The 24565-nt window shown below is 40.9% G+C and overlaps 1 protein-coding gene across 8 annotated transcripts in view; it reads left to right on the top strand.

The window, feature by feature from the left end:
- The window catches only part of RBPMS (RNA binding protein, mRNA processing factor), a 183612-nt gene that overhangs the window by 110653 nt on the left and 48394 nt on the right, over positions 1-24565 (top strand). For all 8 annotated transcript variants that reach the window (XR_004031318.1, XR_004031316.1, XR_004031317.1 and 5 more), the window contains one exon: positions 4414-4564. Coding sequence is in view for 5 of the 8 variants with exons in the window: in XM_030817064.1 (XP_030672924.1) it covers positions 4414-4564 (151 nt within the window). In the remaining 3 variants the exon portion in view is untranslated. The remainder of the gene's footprint in view (positions 1-4413; positions 4565-24565) is intronic.

The following is a 24565-nucleotide window of genomic DNA, read 5'->3' on the forward strand; positions in this document are numbered from 1 at the left end:
TTGTAAAAAGTTCAAATGATGCAAAATTGTACAAAAGCCTGTGCTCTCTCTCACCCCTACCACTAAGTTGACTGCTGTTAACTGGTTGGTTGTCTCATTCTAAACCTTTCTGGACTTACACAGATAGAGAAGTATACATGCACGTGTATATACAGTCTCCTCTACCCCCATACTACCAAACTTTTTTTTTTTTTAGACAGAGTCTCGCTCTGTCACCCAGGCTGGAGTGCAGTGGCGCAATCTCGGCTCACTGCAAGCTCCACCTCCCGGGTTCACACCATTCTCCTGCCTCAGCCTCCCGAGTAGCTGGGACTACAGGCGCCCACCACCGCGCCCAGCTAATTTTTTGTATTTTTAGTAGAGACGGGATTTCACCGTGGTCTCGATCTCCTGACCTCGTGATCCACCCGCCTCGGCCTCCCAAAGTGCTGGGATTACAGGCGTGAGCCACCATGCCCGGCCCCAAACATTGTTGAGTACCTTTTTTTTTTTTTCCCAGCCTAATCTAGCCATGGACATCTTTCTCAATATGTATATATAACTCTGGTTTGTGTCTAAGCATTTTTTTTCTAAATGAGTCATTCCATTGTCCCTAAAACTCATTGTCAAGGACTGATGGACTAACTTTAGTGTAGAACCATTTGTAACAACACTGGGAGCCTGAAGCTAACAGAATTGAAGTACTCTGTTTATTGTACCAAATAACCAAGACTCTATCAGGTATGAGGGTGCTCTGAAGACCTCAGTGACAGGAATTTGGAGACTTTTTCTCTAGTGAGAGGCTGTTACGGTGACTTAGCTTTGGTCAACGCCATTTTCTGTGTCTCTATATAGGCTCAAGGTTGAAATCCTTATAAGAGAAAACAGGTTTTGTCACTTTAGGCTGCAGCTGCCCCTTAAATAGGCAGCTGTGGTCAGAGGAATAAGGGCATAGAACACAGACATTGGCCCCTGAGTACCCTTCCCAAAGAAGAAGGCTTAGAGGGCAGTAGCTATCTCATCCCAGCTTCTCTTCCCAGGGCTGCTCTAATGGTTTCATATCTGATCTGTTCTAGTGTCTTCATTGAGTCTGTCTTCCCTACCATCTGTAGAATTACTGCCAACCACTGTGATTCTCAAATGTGGTCCCTGCACAAACAGCATCAGCATTACCCTGAACTTGTTACAAATGCAAATTTTCAGATTCTATCTCAGAGCTACTGAACCAGAAACTCTAGCAAATCCTCCAAGTTGATGCTGCTAACATCTGAGGGTCACAGACCTACTACATAAAGCTGATCATATTATCCCCCATTTTTAAAACCTAATGGCTCAGCTGAGCACACACTCCAAAGTCTTCAGTCATGGCATAAGAGGTCCTTTGTGATCTCTCCCCAGTCTGCTTGTTCAGCCACCCCGCCCCCGCCCCCTCCCACCCCAACACCCTTTCTGCATCCTGTTACAGAGAAATTTGCTGAGCCCTTTCCTGAACTGCACCTGGTGAACTTGTACTCTTCTATCACTTCCTCTGGTGCCTTCCCTGGCTCCCTGGCATGAAACTGCCCTGGTATACTTTTAAGTATACTGGACGAACAAGAATACGTTGTTTCTCAGCAGTGTCCTTTTAAAGATCTGGTAGGGAATTCAGCCTCTGTAGATTATATGGAACCTGGATTGGTTGAGACTGTTGGCTGTCCAGTAGCCAGTCAGATAGGGGTGCTTGTAAGTAACTGTTTATATTCAAATTAATATACTAATATTCAGAAACTGTCCTTTCTGGTCCATGTAATAAATAGGACACCATTTACATTTGGAAGAGAAAGGTTCTCTGTTCATTGTGAGAAGAACGGTGAATTATGAGCAAGAGAGGAAAAGGTTGCTTTTGAAAGACACAGGTTCACCCTTTCACTTGGCAGTAATCTTATCCTGACAGCATTTAATGTGAAGTAATTGTAGCCAGAGAAGAATCTTAGTAGGCTTTAATTAAAAACACAAGGAATTTTTTTCTCGTCTTCTTCTTCCTATCTGCCTCTTTTTCTTTTTTCCCTCTTCATTTCTGTGTTCTCTCTTCTCCTGCGCCTCTTTTTTCTCCTCTTCATCATCCCTTAACATTTAAAATGTTTTTGGCTTGGCTAATCCCTATGGATGGAAACTTAGCTGAGCAGGATATTGATTACCAAATATGGTATTGCTGCTAAAGATGTTAGAGGAATGTGGCTTGTATTATAAGCCTCCGGCCTCTGAATAAGCTGCCAAACAAATTAGGTCATTTTAACTTCTGAGCTTTTTTTTTTTTTTTTTTAAATAAGGATGCTGGAACTTTGATTTGGAACATGATGTTGATGTTATTTTAGTTCAAATGGGGGGTGGGTATGAAGAAGAGGGCAGGGAGTGGGGGAGACTTAGTTCAGCATGTTTTAGGACTCAAGCCACCAGCCCAGGTTGTGTAAGAGGCAAACACATTATGTGGAGCTTCAGTTGATTCTGGAACACCAGTAAAAGAGCCGAGGCATAGAATTCACATGTGCAGCCTCATTTACTGACGCTAGATGCTCTAGACCACAACTAGGTCCCAGGATACTCTTCACGTTATCCCCAGTGGCCTGGGCCACAGGACTCAGGTTAATGTGAGCTCAGGTTTAGGAAAGTTACTTCTTCACAGGAAGGTTGGTCAAGTTTAGTGCCAGGGAGGACGTCCTGAAGTTGATGGCAAGTTGCTACTATGTGTGTCAGGTGGAGTGTGGTGCGAATGAGCAAGTCCTTTCACAGCATACCTGTACGTGACACCCAGGGACTGTGCTTGCCTCCCAGCAGAGACCACAGTTCTTAGGTCCATTCTTGGAAATATTTATTCCGTTGTAATATAAGCTTTGTTAGGCTGGAAGTTGGTCCACCTCAGTGAGGTCCTTTGTGACCTCACCCCAGCCTGCTTCAGAATGCAGCTTTGCTTTTTGTTTTTGTTTTTCCTTATATACTTTTTCGGCAAAATAATATTGAGGTTTCCCAAATTTAAAAAACAAAAAAACAACACAACATCAGTTAATGTTCTTATGTTTCACAGAACGGGCACTATCTGTTTGCTTTTGGGTGTTGATTAGGTATGCACAAGGGTATTCTCCACATCCCTTTTGCTACTGCCCTCAGTTGGTTTCTTCTCAGAATGAGTGAGTCATGCTCATGAAGAAATTCCACCCACTCCAAGACTTCTGGGTCAGGGCTCTGTGGCTTTTGTTAGGCCTCCCTAAGGACCTCTCTTTCCTTCCCCTTCCCCCCTTATTTCCTGTTAATGCCATTACCATCCAGCCACAGGCTCTTCCTTGTATACTTGAAGCTGAGCCTGTGAAGTTCAGAGTTGTCCATCCTGGTCTCTAGAGTAAGAGAGTCTTTTTTTTGTGGATATTTCTTTTTTTGAGACAGAGTCTAGCTCTGTCACCCAGGCTGGAGTGCAATGGCGTGATCTTGGCCCACTGCACCCTCTGCCTCACGGGCTCAAGCAGTTCTGCCTCAGCATTCCAAGTAACTGGGACTACAGGTGCATGCCGCGACGCCCAGCTAATTTTTTTTTTGTATTTTAGTAGAGATGGGGTTTCACCGTGTTGCCCAGGCTGGTGTTGAACTCCCGAGCTCAGGCAATCCACTCGCCTCGGCCTCCCAAAGTGCTGGGATGACAGGCATGAGCCAGGGCATGAGCCACAGCGTCCTGCCTGCTCTTATTTTCCTTCAAGCTCATTAGGAAGAATGGTGGCGAGGGGGCAGGGGATGCTTTGGAGCCCTCAGGCTCATGTGTGTACATTCAGAACACTAAATGGCAATTGTGTTCTTAGAAGACTAATTTTCAGGACTCCAGTCCCTTTCTAGACCCCACACCATGAAAACATGGGAACTGAGTGGGTCCTGTGGGTGCACATTTAAAATACACTCTCTTGGGATATCTTTTTGACACGTAGGGTCCAGAATTCATGGTATTGGATGCTTAATAATGAAGGCATTCTTGAATGGTGGAAGGGTTCCAAATAGACTTGTCTTGCCCTAGTGTCTTTCATAGTGTCTGTGATTTATTTTACTGAATATAATCTATTTTAGGTAAACTGCAGGAATAGGGTCAAAGGTAACTGAAATTACTGTACATTAAAGTGTGTAACTGTGCTAGGAATTTGCTGGTTCAAATTTTAAACTGAAAAGTTTTTGTGTAAAAAGAAAAGGAATGGTTGAAAATCTGTGTAACTACATTTTTTAACTAAACTAAATCCCACTGACTTTCGGGATACTTTGTGTTGTCATTTTTCATGTAACCTGTATAAGTAGTAAGAATGAGGGTGGTTGCTGACCTTTTTTCCTGATAGACCAGGGTTTACTGGTGTGTTTATTTTGTCACCATTCCGGTTTGACTCTAAGGAAATGAAAACATCTTCCATTTGTTCTCTATTTCCAAAGGGCATCCGCTTCGATCCTGAAATTCCGCAAACACTACGACTAGAGTTTGCTAAGGCAAACACGAAGATGGCCAAGAACAAACTCGTAGGGACTCCAAACCCCAGTACTCCTCTGCCCAACACTGTACCTCAGTTCATTGCCAGAGAGCCATGTAAGTCGATCTACTTTTCATTTAAAAATAATAATAACTAAGAACTGTTCATGTGCTGCATGTGAGGTTACACCATGGGACATGGAGCTGGCTGAGTCTTATTTTCCATTTCTGTGAAGAGGTTGCCTAGGCGTTCTTGGTGTCAGAATTCCAAATACAGCAATCTTGTTTGCGATTGGCTGTCCCAAAAGATGGTTCAGCTTGAATAGAACCATAACTTCAGAATTTCATTTGATGTACTACAGATTTCTTTAATGTTATATTGGCCATCATGAGTATGCCCCTAGTTGCCTTGGGTATAAACCCTTCATTCCCCCCTGCTCAGACACGAGAGCTGGTTCTCAGCATTTACTTTAATCCATTTGTTGAAGGACATCAGCTCGGTGGCTTTGGAAAAATAGGATATTAAAAGTGCAAGAAGCAGATCTTAGGAATTTGGTTCTATTCAGTTTAGCCATAACTCTAGGGGGAAAAGTAAATACATACAAAGAATTTATATATTGGAACAGTCTAGCAAACTAATACCAGTAAAACTTTAAGGAAATTTGGGGCTTTCTTTTCCAACTTAATTGGATAAGGACACTGGCTAATTGCTCAAGACGTCTTCTACCCCACATTAATAAGCTTATTTCATTATATGTCCAGACTACCATTTCTCCCTTTCACTGAATAACTTTAAAAGATTGAATTTGCTTTCTCAAGCTCAGTCAGTGGCGGAAGTGGGGCATGAGACAGGCCTTAACTTTTCCTTTCATTGCAGAGCCATATGTGATTTAATATGGCAGGGCATTCAAGGAAACCCAAAAGACTTGGATTCCAAGTTATTTGGAATATTTCTGTCCTGTCGTTTTTGGTCTGCTTTCTAAACCACACGACTGATCTTCCTTCGATAATACATTTTAACTCTTCTTATTGAAATTGAAGGACACATGGATTCCTTGCTCCCCCCATGTCATGTGCATGTCAGATTTCATCAGGTTATCTTTGGAAGTCACAGCCATTCTGTAGTTCAGTCACTCTTGCTACTCATCAGTAGAAACTAATAGATAAGTCTCCCTGAATGTTCTAAAATAAATGTTTCTATGAATCCAGAAAGTCATAATAGATAAAAAAAATTATTTTGTTCTTTCACCTTCTTTGTCCCAGGGAAACTAGAAACCTTTGCTTATTTGGGAAGGAAATCTAAACAAAAGTTACATCTTACAGTGTACTTGTAGTACAGGAGGATATAGGAACATCCTTTACATAATTCTTCATCCTTATAGTATCTAGCTTAATACTTTGTATATTGTATATATTTAATATTTATTATAGTGAGTGGATAAATTGATACTGAAATTGGGCTACTTGTAGAACTATAGATGCATTTGTATGCCTCTTCTCTCTGAAATTTCTTCTCTCTTGATCAAGGCATCAAAAAAGAGTATTTTTAGGATGCCTGATTTAGTAAAAATAACTTAAAGTAATTATTTGCCTTTTTAGTGAATTTGTCAGCCTCAGATCTCAAAGTTCTTTGAAAAGATTAATTCAGGCAGAGAATGTAATGCTGCTGATACTTAACTTTACATTTTCAATTCTTTGCTGAATGCTCTTTTTAACAGGACCACAAAACTTTTTCTGAATTTCCTACAACAGCCCTGTGAAATAGGTAGCCAGGAAGGTTGTAGCCAGGTTACAACATGCTATATACAAAAGCAACAAATAGGAACTAACTGGCCATTCACAAGTCCCTGAAGTTAGAGGAGAGCATAGAAACCGAGCTTAGAACTCTTTTCTGGCAAGCTCTGCTCACCTCCCTTCCCAGCATACAGAACAGTGCAAACATGGCCAGATAGTTTCCATGACAGGGTAAAAACTTGCCCAGCTGTTCACAGCAACACAAATTTGAAGTTTAAAAAAAAAAATCCAAGCAGCCAGCAGTGTATTCTTGAGGAAAATAAAAGTCAGCATGATTTATCTTAATATAGCTCATTTTTACGACACAGCGTCTTGAGGAGAGCAAGTCCACTATGGCTCAGCTCAACCTTATTATCCATTGCCATTCCCTCTGGGAACTGTGAACTTGCCCGTCACATACAACTTGCTTACCTGGAAGCATACGGCAAGACTAAGAACACTGTGTTGGGTCTACACGGACAAACCCACTTGCATCATACTCAGAATTGGTACTCAAGGTGGTCAGTTTAACTGCTTATCAGGTGTAGACTATAATGGAATTAGAGAATTTGAGGATTGGAAAGGCCCTGAAGGCTAGTCTTTGTTGTAGGCCATAGAGGTCTTTTATAAATGTTTCTTTTGGTTAATGTTTTTATATGGTAGTGGCTGAAAAGCACTCGTTGCCATCACTAAAGGAAGAATGTTCTGTGGTTTGATTATACAACACACATACACTTGAACTCTCAATTCTCCATAAATACATGAACTTAAACGAGCACCCAGTGTGCTAGACTCTGGAGAAGAAGGAAATTGGTTGCTGCCTTAAAAGAGCTGTCATTCCGGGGAGGTGATGGTGGTCAGAGTTGTCAGAAAAACTTGGCCCCATATGAAGGACATATAAGAGATTCTGCAGCTTAGTTGAGATTGCCCCCGAATCAGACTGCCATATTTGCTGAGCACCTGCTGTATTTGTGCCAGGGATGAAGAGTGAGAAAACCAGGTGTTGCAACTTAGCTGGGTAGATGGTGGCCTGCTGTGGAGAACTTTGGCTTCAGGCTAGAAGATGTCACTGAGAATCCTGTCAATAATTCTGCCAATTATTGACAAGCTTTGTGACCTTTAAGAGAAAAAAATTTTTTAACTTAGTGGTGCTCCTATTCTCTCAGCTATAAAATAGGAATAATACTTTCTGATTGTTAGGAGAGGTAAATAAAACAATATCCCAGGATTGGGCTGAGGATTAAATAGATAACAGTGTATGTAAAGTACTAGGCAAATGTAAAGTACAATAATAATTTGTTAATAAAAAGCATTGGGTTGCCTTTCTTTCCTAATAGTTACAGCAGATGTTGATCTTCTGAGTTGTCATCACAGTTTGAGTGTAGCCAATTGTCTTTGCAAGTTAGGAGAAAGGATGAGTGAAATTGACATACAATTTCAAGAAAATAGTATATCTACCTGCCTAAATTTTTAGGTAGGTAGATATCTACCTGCCTAAATTAATAGAATTGATCATTAATTTGAGCTTTTCTTTCTCTTTCTTGTATGTAATAAAGTTGGAAAAGAACTGTGAGCGGGAGTTAAGAGATGAGGAAAAATTATAAATTACATTAAATTCTCTTAGATTGTGCATTAGGTTGTACAGGAATGTAGTATTCTATAATAAGAACTCTGCTTTGGAGATGAAGAAAGAGTAAGTCACTGTTACTGATTTTTATTTTTCTCGTCTGTAAAGTGATGATGCTGTGTGCCAGATGCTCTCCTAAGCATTTTTATGTGAATTATCTCATTTGATTCTCAATAGCACTTATTTTCCAGTTGAAGAAACTGAGGCCTGGGAAAGTCTAGTAACTTTCCTGAGGTAACACTGTCAGTAAGTGTGATGGCTGAATAGTGTCCCCCAGAATTCATATGATGAAGTCTCTGTTCCTAGTACCTCAAAATGTAACCATATTTGGAGATAAGATTTTTAAAGAGATGATTAAGTTCAAATGGGGCCCTTAGGGGTGGAGCCCTAATCCACTGTGATTGCTATCCATATAAGAAGAAAAAGAGACACCAGGTATGTATACACAAGGAGGAAGGGCCGTGTGAGGACAGAGGACAAAGCAGCCATCTGCAAGCCAAGGAGAGAGACCTCAGGAGAAACCAACCCTACAGACACCTCTAGACTGGCCTCTAGAACTGTGAGGAAATAAATATTTGTTGTTTAAGCCACTCACTCTGTGGTATTCACTATGGCAGCCCTAGCAATACAATACATCAAGTGATAGAGCCTAGACTTAAATTCTAGACTTTCTGTCATTTACTAGTTTTGTAAGTTTGGTTTAGTTACCTAACCTCTCTGTGTCTCAGTTTTCTCAGCTACACAACGGCAATAATTAGGGCCACAGAGTCAGTACGCAGTGACTGTTAGTGTGCATGTGTATAAATGGGTACATTCAGGTGCCTTTTGTCCCTCATAATTAAAAGACCTATAGTTTTTCTGTGTTTGTATACTCAGCATCTCACATCTAGAAATACATAATGGACTTTTTTTTGGTAACATACCATAGTTTTATTTTTATGTTTTTTCAATTGATCATAATTTTCTTATTCCCAGCAAGTGTGGAGAGAGGTGCCCTTCAAAGTACTTTTTAAACTTACAGTGTTACTGAGGTCTGATTGGGATGTGATAAAATGCACATATTTAAGATGGCTCATTTGGTTAGTTTGTCATAATACATATGAAATTAATTGCATAAATGTTCTTGATGAGTTTATACTCTTTGCAATATACCTTATTATAATAGTGCCCTTAAAGGTGGAGGCATTCAACACTTAATAGAGCCTTTACGCAGTTTAGACAGATCCTGTCCTTTCGATTCAGTTTTTATGAAGCAGATATCAAAAGGCTCCAGAACTCTGCAGTAATGAAGATTCCTGTACTCCAGCTTCAAGGAGTCTGGTTCTGCAGGTCTGGGCTAGGATGTAGGCTCTGTATTTTTTAAAAATATTAATTGTTCTTATTTTCCTCCCCTCTAAGCTTTTAAAAGCTCTTTGGGTAGTTTTGATGCACAGTTGAGAGTCACTGATAAATCAAGTAATTTTTAAAGTTAAATTCTCCTTCCTACTTTCATATTCTTCTCCTTTGCCCCTGCACCTTTCTTCTCTCCTCCCTTCCCTCTCAGACAAAAGCTTGCTCTGTTAAATTAGTACTCTTAGATACCTGATCAGCACATAACGTTTTGGTGACTAATCAGATTACTTCCTTGTTTACCTGCCATGTCCCTGGAAGTTCCCATTTAACAAGTAACAACCCACGCTAACTGGAAATGAGTTCTCTGTCTCATGTCTGAAGAGACCCTGTGAAGGTTCAGGAGAGCCTGTAAAGTATCTCACACATTCCCTCCCAGAGACAACACTGAGCAAATAGGAAATCTCTTAATATTCATCTCTGCGGGACGAGGTCATCCAGGGCCTATCTAAAGCTTCCTGTGTCGCATGGAACAGAGCCCTGGTGCCTGCATTTTTTCCAAGGCAGCAGTGCGTGGCATGCACAATTAGAAAGACTGGCAGATGTCTTGTCAGTTTCACGCCTGCTCTCCAGCAGCATTGTTTATGAAGACTGACTGGGCAGGAGGAATACCTAATCAATCTGGGCAGAAGGAAGGGACACAAGGGAATGACTAAAAGTTGCAGGTGTTCTGAGGGCAAGACTTTCTATTTCATTTTTTTCTGATAACCAAAATCCTACATGCTTCTCAGAAGAAAAATTTTCAGGCAGTCCAGCAAAAAATAAAAGTCACTAAATTCTACTACCCAGAGACAGTCACTATTAACACTTTGGTGCTTATCCTTACACACCTTTTAATATGCACGTAATAAAATGTATCTCTTTCTGCATTTTGCATTTTGAAATCATTTAACTTACCCCTTTATCTTTAGAACAACGTTTTGCTGCAAGTGAGACTAAGTGGCTCAGTAGGGCAGAAAATAATACCTGGGCTGTCACAAAACATCACCTCAGTCTCTGCTGCCATTGCTGTAGAGCACTGTGTATTCATGTGGCACAGATATGCTTGCTAGAATCAGAGCAAGAGGAATAGTGGCAGAGAGAAGTCTCTCTTAACTCTCTGATGTCTCAAGTAAACCCCAACCAGCTCCTGAGCTGCTTGAATTCTGGCATTTGATTGAATGATTCATAGGCCTTTATTTAATGGATGGGAAGAAAGGAAATGTTTATTGAGCAACTACTCTGTTTCCTTAAGAATTATATGTAAAATACCTATTTTACCCCTAAGGAGACTGAAACTGAAGAGTTTGAGTAACTTTCCCAAAGTTACAGCTCATTTTAAGGCCTGCTTGGCTCTAAAACTCATTGCTAGTCTCACATCACCACACTGCCTTTTTTTTTTCCAGTTATGTTTTTATTATTTACCTCCCGACGTGCTCCCCCTCCTGCCGTTCAACATTGCCTACCTTATGGTCCATTTCTTGATTGATTGGCAGGGTTTGGCTCTGTCTAGGCAGGAGTTCAGTGGCACAATCATGGCTCCCTGCAGCCTTGACCTCCTCTCAAGTAATCCTTCCACTTCAGCCTTCCAAATAGCTGGGACTACAGGTGCGTGCCACCACACCCAGCTAAATCTTTATTTTTTGTAGAGATGGGGTTTCACCACATTGGCCAGGCTGGTCTCCTGGGCTCAAGCAATCCACCTGCCGTGGCCTCCCAAAGTTCTGGGATTACAGGTGTGAGCCATGACTCACTTCTTTTTGAAGTAGCACATGGGTGCTGACAGCTATAGTTCTTTCGAAGATAATTCCTTAGAAGGGGCTTTAAACTCACTCAGACCTTTGAAAATGCACTTACTAAAGACGTATTATATAAAGTCAGGATTTCAGGGCTGGTCAGCTACTTACTGAAAAAAGTCAAGGCCGGGCGTGGTGGCTCACACCTGTAATCCCAGCACTTTGGGAGGCCGAGGTGATCTCAAGTGATCAGGAGGTCAGGAGTTTGAGACCACCCTGGCCAACATGATGAAACACCCCCCGCCTCTACTAAAAATACAAAAATTAACTAGGCGTGGCAGCGCTCACCTGTAATCTCAGCTACTCCGGAGGCTGAGGCGGAGAATCATTTGAACCCAGGAGGCAGAGGTTGCAGTGAGCTGAGATCGTGCCATTGCACCCCAGCCTGGGTGACAGAGCGAGACTCTGCCTCAAAATAAAACAAAAAATCAAGCTTCAGACTGGGCTTGGTGGATCATTCCCGTAATCCTAGCACTTTGGGAGGCCAAGGCAGGCGGGTTGCCTGAGCTTAGGAGTTCGAGATCAACGTGGGCAACATGGCGAAACCCTGTCTCTTTAAAAAAAAAAAAAAAAAAAAATATATATATATATATATATACACACACACACACAAAAAAAAAAATTAGCTGGGCATGGTGGTGTGCACCTGTAATCCCAGCTACTCAGGAGGCTGAAGTACGAGAATTGCTTGAACCCGGGAGGCAGAGGTTGCAGTGAGCTGAGATCACACCATTGCTCTCCAGCCTGGGCAATAGAGTGAGACTCTGTCTCAAAAAAAAAATCAGGCTTCAGTATAATTCAGTAGCATCAAATTTGATGGCCAAGGGGCATTAACTGTAAAATGTTAGCTGAAGCTAAACCACCAGATCGTTTATATTTAGTTTTGGTGTACTTTGTTCTCTCTGGGAAAACTAAAACTAACATAGATTGTCTTACATGATACTGGGTTGGTTATTCAGGGAGATAAAATTTTCAGTCCATGTTAAGAGAACATGCCTCAAGTCAGTCAGTCTCTCTCTCTGTTTTTGGAGATTGGGCCTTGCTATGTCACCCATGCTGGCCTAAAAGTCCTGGGTTCAAGCAATCCTCATGCCTCAGCCTCACCAGTAGCTGGGAGTACAAGCACATACCATACCACCTTGCCTGGCGTTTCTTCGTGTATTTCCTTTTCAATTATTTTTTATTTTTGTTTACTTATTTGTTTGTGTATGCTTTTTTGTTTTTGTTTATTTTATACATATATATCTATGCATTTATACATACTATATAAAAATACAGCATATGGCAGGTTTTTTGGTTTGATTTAGTTTAGATAAAACATGACCATACTATTCTTAACATGAGTTCTCACCTCATGGACCCCTTTCCATCCAGGACTGTATATCCAGAGCATTGTTTTTTTTTGTTGTTTGGGTTTTTGTTGTTGTTGTTTTTGAGGTTAGGTCTTGCTCTTTGACCCAGGCTGGAGTACAGTGGTGCAATCATACAGTCATATGTCATCACTTCGGTCTCCAACTCCTGGGCTGAAGCCCGAGTGATCCTCCTGCCTCAGCCTCCTGGCTAGTTTAAAAAAAAAAATTTGTAGAGACGGGATCTCGCTATGTCTCTAACTTCTGGGCCTTCTCGCTAGGCCTCCCAAAGTGCTGAGATTACAGGCAAGAGCCACTGCACCTGGCCACTGACCATACTATACTTACACAAATTCTCACCGTGAACACCTTTCTATCCAGGTAGATTTCATCAAGACTGCCTCCTTAAGCTCTAGGAAACTGTGTTGAAGAGACAGGCATAAGAGCAGAACTCCATACGATCTCTTCTGTGTAGATGGAGGAGTTCAGTTAGTGGTAAATAAAAAGGGGAAGGGGCCTGCCCTGAAGTTTCTTCTTGATATCACCAGAAATGCTACTGGGTGGGTACATTTGGAGGTACACTTAGAAAGGCAGCCTTCCCACCCACCCCACCCTGAGATTTTGGGAAGAGGTGGTAGTGAGGGCACCCGTCATTATTTCGCCCCTTTTTCTTGCCTCCAGTCTTTGGTGGTGAGGGATAGGAGTCTCAGTGTGAAGAAGAGGTTGTAGGGAGAAAGTAATGCAGAGTCTTGGGGCAGTCAGAGCCATCGGGTGATAGCAAAAGAAAGAGGCCAGGAAGTGAGACACAGAGGAGAAAGACTTCAGACTGTGGCATCCGAGCGACAGCACCCAGCTGAATTTCTGTTTCTTTATTAAATCATTGAACAGCTGTAAACAAATAACAAGAACTCAGGGGCTGGGCGCAGTAGCTCATGCCTGTAATCCCAGCACTTTGGGAGGCTGAGGCGGGTGGATCATGAGGTCAGGAGATCGAGACCATCCTGGCTAACACGGTGAAACCCCATCTCTACTAAAAATACAAAAAATTAGCCGGGAGTGGTGACAGGCACCTGTGGTCCCAGCTACTTGGGAGGCTGAGGCAGGAGAATGGTGTGAACCCGGAGGCGGAGCTTTCAGTGAGCCGAGATCACGCCACTGCACTCCAGCCTGGGCGACAGAGCGAAACTCCATCTCAAAATAAATAAATAAATAAATAAATCAGGGACTCGAATCTCCTTGGATATCACAGAATTCTATTGTAATGCAAATGATTGCCCCAACTTTTGTTTTATAAACTCCAATTATTCATTATATTCTTAGAGATGAAAGAGTAAAGGGAGTTGATTTACTGGGACAATCCAAAAGAAATACAAACTTAATTATTTGAAGACCATTGCTCGCCTCACTTGCTTATTGTGAAGGAAGGTGTTTCTTACATTGTTGATGCAGGCTCCCTTTTACTTCCCTTTTGTAATCCTCAAAGAACTATCTTTTCTTTTACAGTATGGCAGTTCTCAAAAGCATGGCCCACGCACCCCTTGTTGGTCTCTGAGATTCCTTAAGGGAGTACATGAAGCCTATATTATTTTCACAAAAATAGTTTGCTTTTCTCATGTGTAGTAGTGGACATAACTACTGGCACCTTAAAGCATATCAAGACAGTGGCACCAAAATACATTAGTAATCATTTACCAATGTGAGCATTACTAAAAAGTGTGCAGCAGTAAAGTGTGCATCTTCACTCCTGCACACTTTAAGAAAAAAGCCAATTTTCCCTAAGAATGTTTTTGATAAACAGGTAAAAATTAATGTTATTTCACCTCAACTCTTCAGTGCAAGTCGTTTTATGATTAAGTGTGACAGAATGGGGAGTGTACATAAAGCTGTTCTGTAGTTGTTGAAGGTATGAAGTAAATGGCTGCTTCCTTTAATCCATTTTTACTTGACACTCATAAACTATGGTTATTCAGACTTGGATTTTGGCTGACATTTTCTTGAAAAATTGTGAGATGTGCCTGTTACTTCACGGAAAATGACAGTTTTTGTTCCAAATAATAAAATTTTAGCTTTAAGGCAAAAATTAGAATTTTTGAAAACTTTACCACCATGATTTTGACAGCTTCCCAACAGATTGGTGGTGATGTTAATGAGTTTTTCTTTTTTAATTGAGATTGAGTGTCACTCTGTCACCCAGGCTAGAGTTCACTGGCTTGATCTCGGCTCACTGCAACCTCCATCTCAGCTTTCCCAGTAGCTGGGACTGCGGGTGCGAGCCACCATGCCGGGCTTTTTTTTTTTTTTTTTTTTTTTTTTTTTAAATGTAGAGGCAGGGTTTCCCCATGTTGGCCATGCTGGTCTCAAACTCCTGACCTCAAGTGATCCACCCACCTTGGCCTCCCATAGTGCTGGGATTACAGGTGTGAACCACCACTCCCGGCCATATTAATGAATTTTTAAATTGCACAATGAAATGAGTCAACATTTAGAAGATCCACATAACTCATTGAACCATTATCTTCCAAATGACCAATGTATTATATTCCAAAATCATGCATGGGTAAATGTCCATATGAAATGGAACAATGGATTTTTTTAAATTTTTTTTTAGTTTTTACTTTTTATTAGAGACCATGTCTCACTCTGTTGCCCAGTGGTTCGATCATAGCCTCAAACTCCTCCCAGGGTCAAACGATCCTCTCTCCTCAGCCTCCAGAGTAGCTGGGACTACAGGTGTGTGCCTCCAGACTCAGCTAATTTTTTAACATTTTGTACAGATGGGGTCTTGCTTTGTTGCCCAGACTAGTATCAAGCTCCTGGGGTCAAGCCATCCTCCTGCCTTAGCCTCCCAAAGTGCTGGGATAGCAGGTGTGAGCCACCACACCAGGCCAGGACAATGGATTTTAATGGAACATAATAGGAAAGCTCATTGATAAGGTTTCAGATTCCATAATCCAAGACATCTTTAATAACCACCCCTTAATAAGTGTTGGTGTAATAGCAGAGAAGAATATCCAGTTACCTGTAAAGGGTATTGAAATATTACTCCTTTGACCAGCTAGATGCATATCTCTGTGAGACTGTATTTTTTTCATATACTGGAGCCAATACAATATGTTACAATAGATTTAATTTGAGGCAGATATAAGAAACCAGTCTTCTATTAAACTAGATACTAAAGAGATTTGCAAATATGTACAACTAAAGTTTTATCTTTTTTTTCTAAATATGTAGATTTCATTAAAATATCTTATTTGTAATAAGAGGTAAAATGTCTTATTTTAAAAAACATGAATTAATAAACTTTTTTTGTTTTTTAAGAGATGGGGGTCTTACTTTGTTCTTCAGGCTGGAGTGCAGTGATGCCATCACAGCTCACTGCAGCCTCCAACTCCTGGGCTTAAGTGATCCTCCTGCCTCAGCCTCCTGAGTAGCTGGTACTACAGGCACGCACCACCTTGCCTGTCTAATTTTCTAGTTTTTTGTAAGAGACAGGGCCTCGCTTTGTTGCCCAGGCTGGTCTTGAGTTCAAGTAATCCACCTTAGCCTCCCACCTTAGCTCCCAAAGCTGAGGCTCCCATCTCAGCCTCCCAAAGTATTGGCATTATAGGCCTTAGGCACCATACCTGGCCACTTACCTTTTTTAACTTCAAAAGTTTATAATATTGTAAAAAACCACACAAAAGTTCTTTTAGGCTTGATCATTTTTACGTGTGTAAAGGTGTCCTAAAACCAAAGTTTAAAAACTTCTGGTCCTAATCATTTAACATTTTTTTGGCCAGGCACAGTGGCTCACACCTGTAATTGCAGCACTTTGGGAGGCCAAGAGGGCGGATTACTTGAGGTCAGTAGTTCGAGACCAGCCTGGCCAACATGGTGAAACCCCATCATTACTAAGAATACAAAAATTAGCCGGCTGTGGTGGTGGGTGGGGCGCCTGTAATTCCATCTCCTCAGGAAGCTGAGGCAGGAGAATTGCCTGAACCCAGGAGGGAGAGGTTGCAGTGAGCTGAGATCGTGCCACTGTACTCCAGCCTGGGGGACAGAGTGAGTGAAACTGTATCTCAAAAAAGAAAAAACACCTGCAAGCCTTTGTGCCAGCCTCTCCTTTAAAATGGGTCTTTTATTTCTGCTGTGTATTCTGTAGTGACTAACCCACGAGTAACTGGTTGTATGAGGAGCTGGATAACATACCAACCATTCATTCTTAAAGTACCTCCTTGGGAGACTCTACCCAAGTATCTTTCACAAATGCCCAATTCTCTCCCACCACAATACCAGTTCCAAATGCGGTACAAGCTTATTTCAAGAAATGTGGAAATTAAACAAAAAATGTTTAATACAAAGATGTAAGGCATTTACAAAATTTTTTAAATACTAAGATTTAAGGCATTCCAAAAACATAGTTTTTATAATACGTATATATAAAACCAGGTACAGTGGCATGCGCCTGTAGTCCCAGCTACTCAGGAGGCTGAAGCAGGAGAAGCAGTTGAGCCCGGGAATCTAAGGCTATAGTGTGTCTGCACTCCAGCCTGGCCAACATAGCATGACTCCATCTCTAAATACACACACACACACACACACACACACACACACAGACACACACGAGTTTTCCTCATGTGAATTGACTTTCTTAATAATATAACTTATTTAAATCTGTATGTTTTAAAAATTGAATGCTGAAAATTATGTTACCCACCCAGAGATAAGTATTTTAACATTTTGGATGAGTAGCTATACAAATATACACATAGATATTGTATGAATGGGACTTGACATTACATCCTGCTCTGATACCTGCTTTCATTCTCAGCTCTAGACCTTATTTCTTTTGTTTATCAATAGATATATAGGCCAAGACCCCATCTTTATGTGTGTGTGTGTGTGTGTGTGTGTGTGTGCGCGCACGCGCGTGCGTGTATAGCTGATCCATACAGTGAAATACCATGTAACCAAAGCTCTTTTCATTTGGGAAAACACTAGCAGAAATGATGGTTGCTTGGAGAGTTAAATCTCTGGGTAAGTATAATGTAATCTGTGCAAACTCAGGTCCCTTATCCTTCTTTTCATTCTGCACTTGGTGTAGCCACTAGGATCCTAGCTATACTGAGATACAATGGAGGAGCAGCAGTATCTCTACTTAAACAAAATAGTTTAATTAGTGGCTGAAGGTGGAGGGGTGTCTTTCTGTCTTTTAATTAAATAGCCCTCAGAAGGTCAAGGAGATCAAACTGGTCAAACATTAACAGTTCTGTGCAGGAAATTATGGTGAGTTCCTGTTCTAATTTTCTCACTTGAGTTTAGCAAACATTTGAGGGGAGGTGAGAGATTAAAAAGCTGAATAAGGTACAGTTCTGCTCTTGGAGTGTTTACACATAGTAGAGGAGACAGGCCTGTAAGGAGCTGCCATGTAAGGTAGAGCAAGTGTTCAGTTGAAGTTATAGACAATGCTTGTGCAACTGATGAAGCCGATCATTATTCAGTGAATGGGAAAGACCTGGTGGTCTTCCTCTTTTAGCTGAACATGAGAAAGATTTCAGTTAAGTAGAAATTGTGGAAACAGATCAACAGACTGAAGGGGTGGCCAGTGTGAGGATCAAAAACTGAAAGTGTAGGGAGGAAGAAATCACAAAAGAGCTGGAGCTCATGATCCAGTGCAGCTGAAGAGATGCCCAGAAGGAAACAGAAAGCAGCAGCACTGGGCAGGGATATTGTGCCACATTTAGGAAACCTAGATACCATTTGTTCGGTGAATAGGAGGAAACTTTTCAGGATTCACAGAACACATCTTACCAGCATGCTACTTTAGTCATCTCAGAAGTAGCATGTATGGAATAGGCAAACTCTGATAAAGGAGTATGGAGAGGTTTCTTGTGTTTTTTCTTTGTTTTGTTTACGACTAACATTTACTATGTTATACATTCTGTAGGGCAGAATTCCAGGCACAGGTTAACTGGATCCTGCTTATGGTCCCACATGACTGAAATAAGTGTGTTGGCTGAGTTGCAATTTCATCTGATGTTTTTCCATTCCCACGTGGTTCTGGTAGAACTCAGGACCTTGAGGTTCTAGGCAGTTAGCTAGGAGTATGACTTTTTCATTCATTCATTGATTTATTTATTTAGAGACAGAGTCTTGCTCCGTCTCTTAGGCTGGAGTACAGTGGCATGATCTCAGCTCACTGCAACCTCCACCTCCTGGGTTCAAGCACTTCTAATGCCTCAGCCTCCCAAGTAGCTGGGATTACAGGTGTGCGTCACCACGCCCAGCTAATTTTTTTGTATTTTTAGTAAAGATGGGGTTTCACCATGTTGGCCAGGCTGGTCTTGAACTCCTGACCTCCAGTGATCCACCCACCTCAGCCTCCCAAAGTTCTGGGATTACAGGTGTGAGCCACCGCGCCCGGCCAAGCATGACTTTTTTTTTTTTTTTTTTTTTTTTTTTTTTTCTGAAAAGGAGTATGATTTCTAGCTGTCATTTAATTGAACCCCCACCACATGCCAAATACAGGCACATGCATACATGATTGTTAACCCCTCCTGACCTCAGTGTAAGCCAGTATTACCTTCACTTGATAGATGGAGCAGAGAGTAAGTGGAATGCTGATTACACCTCACACCCTGAGCAGGAAATGATGTTTTTCAGGTGATATGCTAGTGTCCCCCACCCAAAAGCCTGAATTTAGTTGGAAAGGAAAAATTTTATTAAGAAGTCTCTCCTTTGTGGCTTTGAGGAAGGAGGAGGGGCATGTTTGCAAAAGAAACACTGCTAATGAACGTTTCCCTGTTAAATCACATACATCTTAGGACTCCTGTCTCATGGAATCGGTATCTTCTTGGTGTTTTTAAAGCCACAATACATAAGAGATCGGTGTTTTCTGTGGCTTGGGTTTTATCTGCTTGGAGGGTACGTGTCTAATTCTCTCTTTCCCTCTCATACTGGTAAATATACCAAAATATAGAGGGAATAGTATGACCAGTCCCAAAAACGAATCATTCATGTTTGACAGTTACCAAGATTTAGCCACAACTTTTTGATTGCTTCTTTCTCGTCCTCCTCAGTTGTCTTTTTACAATTGAATTGGTCAGTCAATTTATTGCATTAGTTATGTCTTTTAAGTGCCTTTTAATCTAGAGCACTTTCTCTCACCCTACGTGGGAGGATCTTTTTTTTTTTTTTTTTTGAGACAGAGTCTCACTGTGTTGCCCAGGCTGGAGTGCAGTGGCGCGATCTCGGCTCACTGCAAGCTCCGCCTCCCGGGTTCACGCCATTCTCCTGCCTCAGCCTCCTGAGTAGCTGGGACTACAGGCGCCCGCCACTGCGCCTGGCTAATATTTTTATTTTTATTTTTTGTATTTTTAGTAGAGATGGGGTTTCACCATGGTCTCAATCTCCTGACCTTGTGATCCGCCCGCCTCGGCCTCCCAAAGTGCCAGGATTACAGGCGTGAGCCACCGCGCCTGGCCGGATCTCTCTTTTTTATGCCATTGGATTATTGAAAAAAGTGCCAGCCTTCCTGGGAAAAGAGTCTCCTCTGGATTTGTCTGTTTTCTTCTTTTAGGTGTCCTTTTGCTTGTTCTTGTGTCCCCTCTATTTACTGTAAATATAAAAGCTTAATTAGATTTGCAAGGTTTGGTTAAATTCAGCCTTGCCATTTTTGGGTATGAATACATCATAGGCCATACTGTGTATTTTATATGACATCCCTTTATAAAATAAATAATTTGGGGGCTATTCCATGCTTCCTGTAAACTAAGAGGGGTTTGTGGATTCAAGCCTACATTGTAAGGTCCCTATCACCTTCATTTTAATGACTTCACGTATTGATCTTTTCTTCATTACGTCATTAGTGACTGAACAATGTTGATTTTTCTAATTGGTTGTTTACCCTGAAATACAGGTCATCCAAAAAAGCAGGACAAATGCTTAATTCTTTTCCTTTTAGTGCAAATTTTCCGCCTAAGACATTGGTGCCTGGTAATCTCCACTGGTGATCACTGTTTTGTGGGGGGTTGTTTGTTGCATCGTTGTTGTTATTGTTGCCCCTTTCCCTACATTTGAGTATCATCATGAACGCGTGTTTTTTAGTATATCTTCAAGGGTTTCAGTATACCGCAGTCCTTATTCTTTCTGATGCTCAGGGGCAGGGAAGGGACAGTATCTTTTTGATAGAAGGAAATACCAGGACTGCCTCAGTGGACCGAGTTTTGGAATGTCCATCATTTGTGGGAATGATGGGGTCTCACTTCCTAATGGTTCAGAACCATTAGAGGTGCTTCCCTAGGTGCCCAATATGACCTATCACTGTTAGTGTATAATGCATTTCTTTGGCTGTTTATCTGGTTAAAGCAACTCCTTTATCCACAGAAAAGGAGGTTGAGGTAGGAAGATCCCTGGAATCTAGGAGTTCTAGTCTAGCCTGGGCAACATAGTGAGATGAACATCCACAGAAAAACCCACTTTTACAGCTTTGTGAGGATAAAATTTTTAGAACAGAAATAGATTTTTTTTTTTTAAATTACTAAGATTCTTTGATTAGGAACTACAGTAGAACACTGGGATTACTAGTGGCTATGCATTGTTATTTTCTTCCCAATTGTAAGGCTTTGTCAGCAGAACATGAGATTAAGCTAAAAGTGGAAAGGTGGGACATGTAATAGCCAGAATGTTCATCAACAAGAAAAGAAATTTATCTTGTAAAAAGTGTGTCTTTGCACGTAAAATAAACATAAAACAGACTGAGCACTGATATTGACTAGATGCTTTAAAATAAGCAGAAGGGGCAGAAAGTTAAATATTTAGATTAGTTCAAAATGTTAGCTTTATAGTAGGGTGCCATTGATGGAGTATTCCTGGAACATGTCTTCTCTGCTTGTTTTAACACCTGACCTTGGTCCCTGAAATGGAATGTATAGACAGGAAGACAGTGATACGGGTGGGTTTGTTTAACATTTTCTCTTTGTTTCAATAAGCCCTTTAGTTGTTTCTTAATACTGTTGAATATTTAGTGGTTTTCTAGGACCAAGACAGTATGGTTCTGTCATTCTGTCATGATTGGTTTGGGTTTATTGACGTTTTCCCCAAAAGAACTGGACACACTTGAATCTGAGGTTGAATTTAGTTGACTTTTTCATTGTTTGTTTATGAAGAATGGATGAACTTTGTCAACAAAGATGGTGCCTGGCAGAAAGATTGAAACGTAGTAGGCTCTTGGTATGGGAATGCTTATTTCCCTGCTTCTCTCCCTCAGTTAGGGTTATTATCATATAAAATTATTTTAGATTACTCATATAATTGTGAGTAATCTAAATTATATGAGTATAATGTGGGCATAATGTCCTCCATGTTCATCCATGTTGTTGCAAACGGTAGGATCCTCTCCTCTACCCGCCTTTTTTAGGCTGGGTAATATTCCAATTCATGTATACACCACATTTTCTTTGTCATTTGCCATTTAGATTGCTTCCATGTCTTGTCTTTTGTAAACAATGTTACAGTGAACATGGGAGTACAGATATTTGTTAAGAGGGTAAATCTTAGGTTGTATTCTTACCACATCCTCCAAAATCATAATAAATAAAGAAGATAGAATGGGGGGATTGGAGAAATGTTGGTCAAAAGAAACAAATTTTCAGTTAGGAGAAATAAGCTCAAGATATCTATTGTACATTATGGTGACTGCAGTTAATAACAATGTATTGTATATTTGAAAATTGCTGAGAGTAGATTTTAAGTGTTTTTTGTTGTTGTTGTTGTTGTTGTTTTTTTTTTTTTTTTTTTGAGGCGGAGTCTCGCTCTGTCGCCCAGTCTGGAGTGCTTCGGCGCAGTCTCGGCTCACTGCAAGCTCCGCCTCCCGGGTCCACGCCATTCTCCTGCCTCAGCCTCACGAGTAGCTGGGACTACAGGCGCCTGCCACCACGCCCGGCTAATTTTTTGTATTTTTAGTAGAGACGGGGTTTCACCGTGTTAGCCAGGATGGTCTCGATCTCCTGACCTCATGATCCACCCGTCTCGGCCTCCCAAAGTGCTGGGATTACAGGCGTGAGCCACCGCGCCCGGCCGATTTTAAGTGTTCTTATCAGAAAAACCTAAGTATGTGAAGTAATGCTTGTTAATTAGCTTGATTTAACCATTCCACAGTGTACACATATTCCAAACGTCACATTGAGTCAGGGCCAGTGGCACAGGCCTATAGTCCCAGCTACTTGGGAGGTTGAGTTAGGAAGATCCCTGGAGCCTAGGAGTTCTAGTCCAGCCTGGGCAACATAGTGAGACCCCATCTCTATTTAAAAAAAAAAAAATTCCAGCCTGGGCAACAAGAACGAAACTCCACCTCAAACAAACAAACAGACAAACAAAAAAACCATGTGGCTGGGTGGAGGGGATCAGGCCAGTGATCTCAACATTTGGAGACACCAAGGTGGGCAGATTGCTTGATCCCGGGTCAAGACTGCAGTAAGCCATGATGGAGCCACTGCACTGCAGCCTGGGCAATGGACCAAGACCCTTTCTCAAAACACAAACACACACATGTAATGTTGTACACCATAAATATATACAATTTTTAATTTGCCAATTTAAACAATATATGTTAATTTTTATATAACTTTTAAAAAGGATAGGAGGAACCTTTTGGAGATGATGGATATGTTTATGATATTGATTGCAGTGAGCGTTTCATGGGTATATACTTATCTCCAAATTCATCAAGTTGTAGACATTAACTCTGTACAGCTCTTTGTGTGTCAGTCATTTCTCAATTAGGTGATTTTTAAAAAAATAAATACTTATGTTTCTGACAGGCAAAAATGGCATGACATTTTAATAGTTTATTAATAAAGTTTTTTGTCATACACTTATTAACCATTTAATTTGAGAATGGTATTTTCCAGTTATTTGTCCATTTCTTGTTTTCCTTATTGATAGGTATACATGAGAAGAATAATGCTTTCTTGACTAGTGTAGTTTGCTTTCAGGTGGATACTTTCCTCATTGGTTGAAGAAGCAGCTGGTGATTCTGTTTTCTGTTTTCCTCTCCCTCAAAATTAATAATAAAACCTCCACAGCTGATGGTTTCTCTTTAAAATAATGATGAATTAGGCTGGGTGCAGTGCTTCACGATGTAATCCCAGCACTTTGGGAGGCTGAGGCAGGCAGATCACTTGAGGTCAGGAGTTTGAAACCAGCCTGGCCAACATGGCAAAACCCCATCTCTACTAAAAATACAAAAATTAGCCAGGCATGGTGGTGCGTGCCTGTGATCCCTGCTACTTGGGAGGCTGAGGCATGAGAATTGCTTGAACCCGAGAGGTGGAGGTTGCAGTGAGCTGAGATCGTACCACTGCACTCCAGCCTGGGCAAGAGAGTGAAACTGTGTCCCCCCCAAAAAAAGTAATAATGATGATTAATTTCCTGTTTTGTTTTACCTCACTGAGCTGTCATAGTAGGAATAAAATGAGATAATATGCTTTAAAATCTGTTGAGTACTACATAATGGCATGTTGCAAATATAGTCCAAGGTGTAAGCAGCTTCATTTGGAGTATCATTTGAGTAAGATTACTCTAGAAATCGGGTGTGCAGTAGGCCAGGACTGTAGGGTGAGCACATGACAGGGGAAGAATTCCTCAAAATCGTAACTGTAAAGATAAATCTAACCTTGATGCTTTTTCTTTTCTTGATTTCTGGGCTCTTGCAAAGTCCATAAATTGCATTATACTTAATATAGACACATTTTGTGTTCTCATAACTGCATTAGCATGTTAATTTCTGCTGAGTGGGTTAGTAATCAAATAACCAAGTGGCTAGACAAGAAAAGAGACTTTTATAAAGTCTCTTTTATAAAGTAGATTATCTTGCTTTCCAGTGTTACCATTTTTAGTAATGGTCTACTCATTTTTACTTTAACTTTTTGTTATGGAAAATTTCAAAATATATAAAAGTTGAAGGATTTTTAGCATAACGTTTTATTGTTTTAAGTTTGTTTGAATCAACATTCTCTCTCATTCTCTCTCGTTTTTTTGCTTCCAGTTTATTTGTTGTGGAACCCAGATTATTTGTCCTATAATTTCCTAGAGTATCTCTGTGGTTTTGTTTAGCATGATTCTGTTTCTAAATCATCTGCAAATTAGTAGTTGTCTTTTATGTATATTTTTTATCTTTCAAAAATACCTGGTAGTGTGTACTTCGATCAAGAGGCACATAAGG

This window comes from Nomascus leucogenys, chromosome 8 (genome assembly GCF_006542625.1).
Source record: "Nomascus leucogenys isolate Asia chromosome 8, Asia_NLE_v1, whole genome shotgun sequence".
Lineage (NCBI taxonomy): Eukaryota > Metazoa > Chordata > Mammalia > Primates > Hylobatidae > Nomascus > Nomascus leucogenys.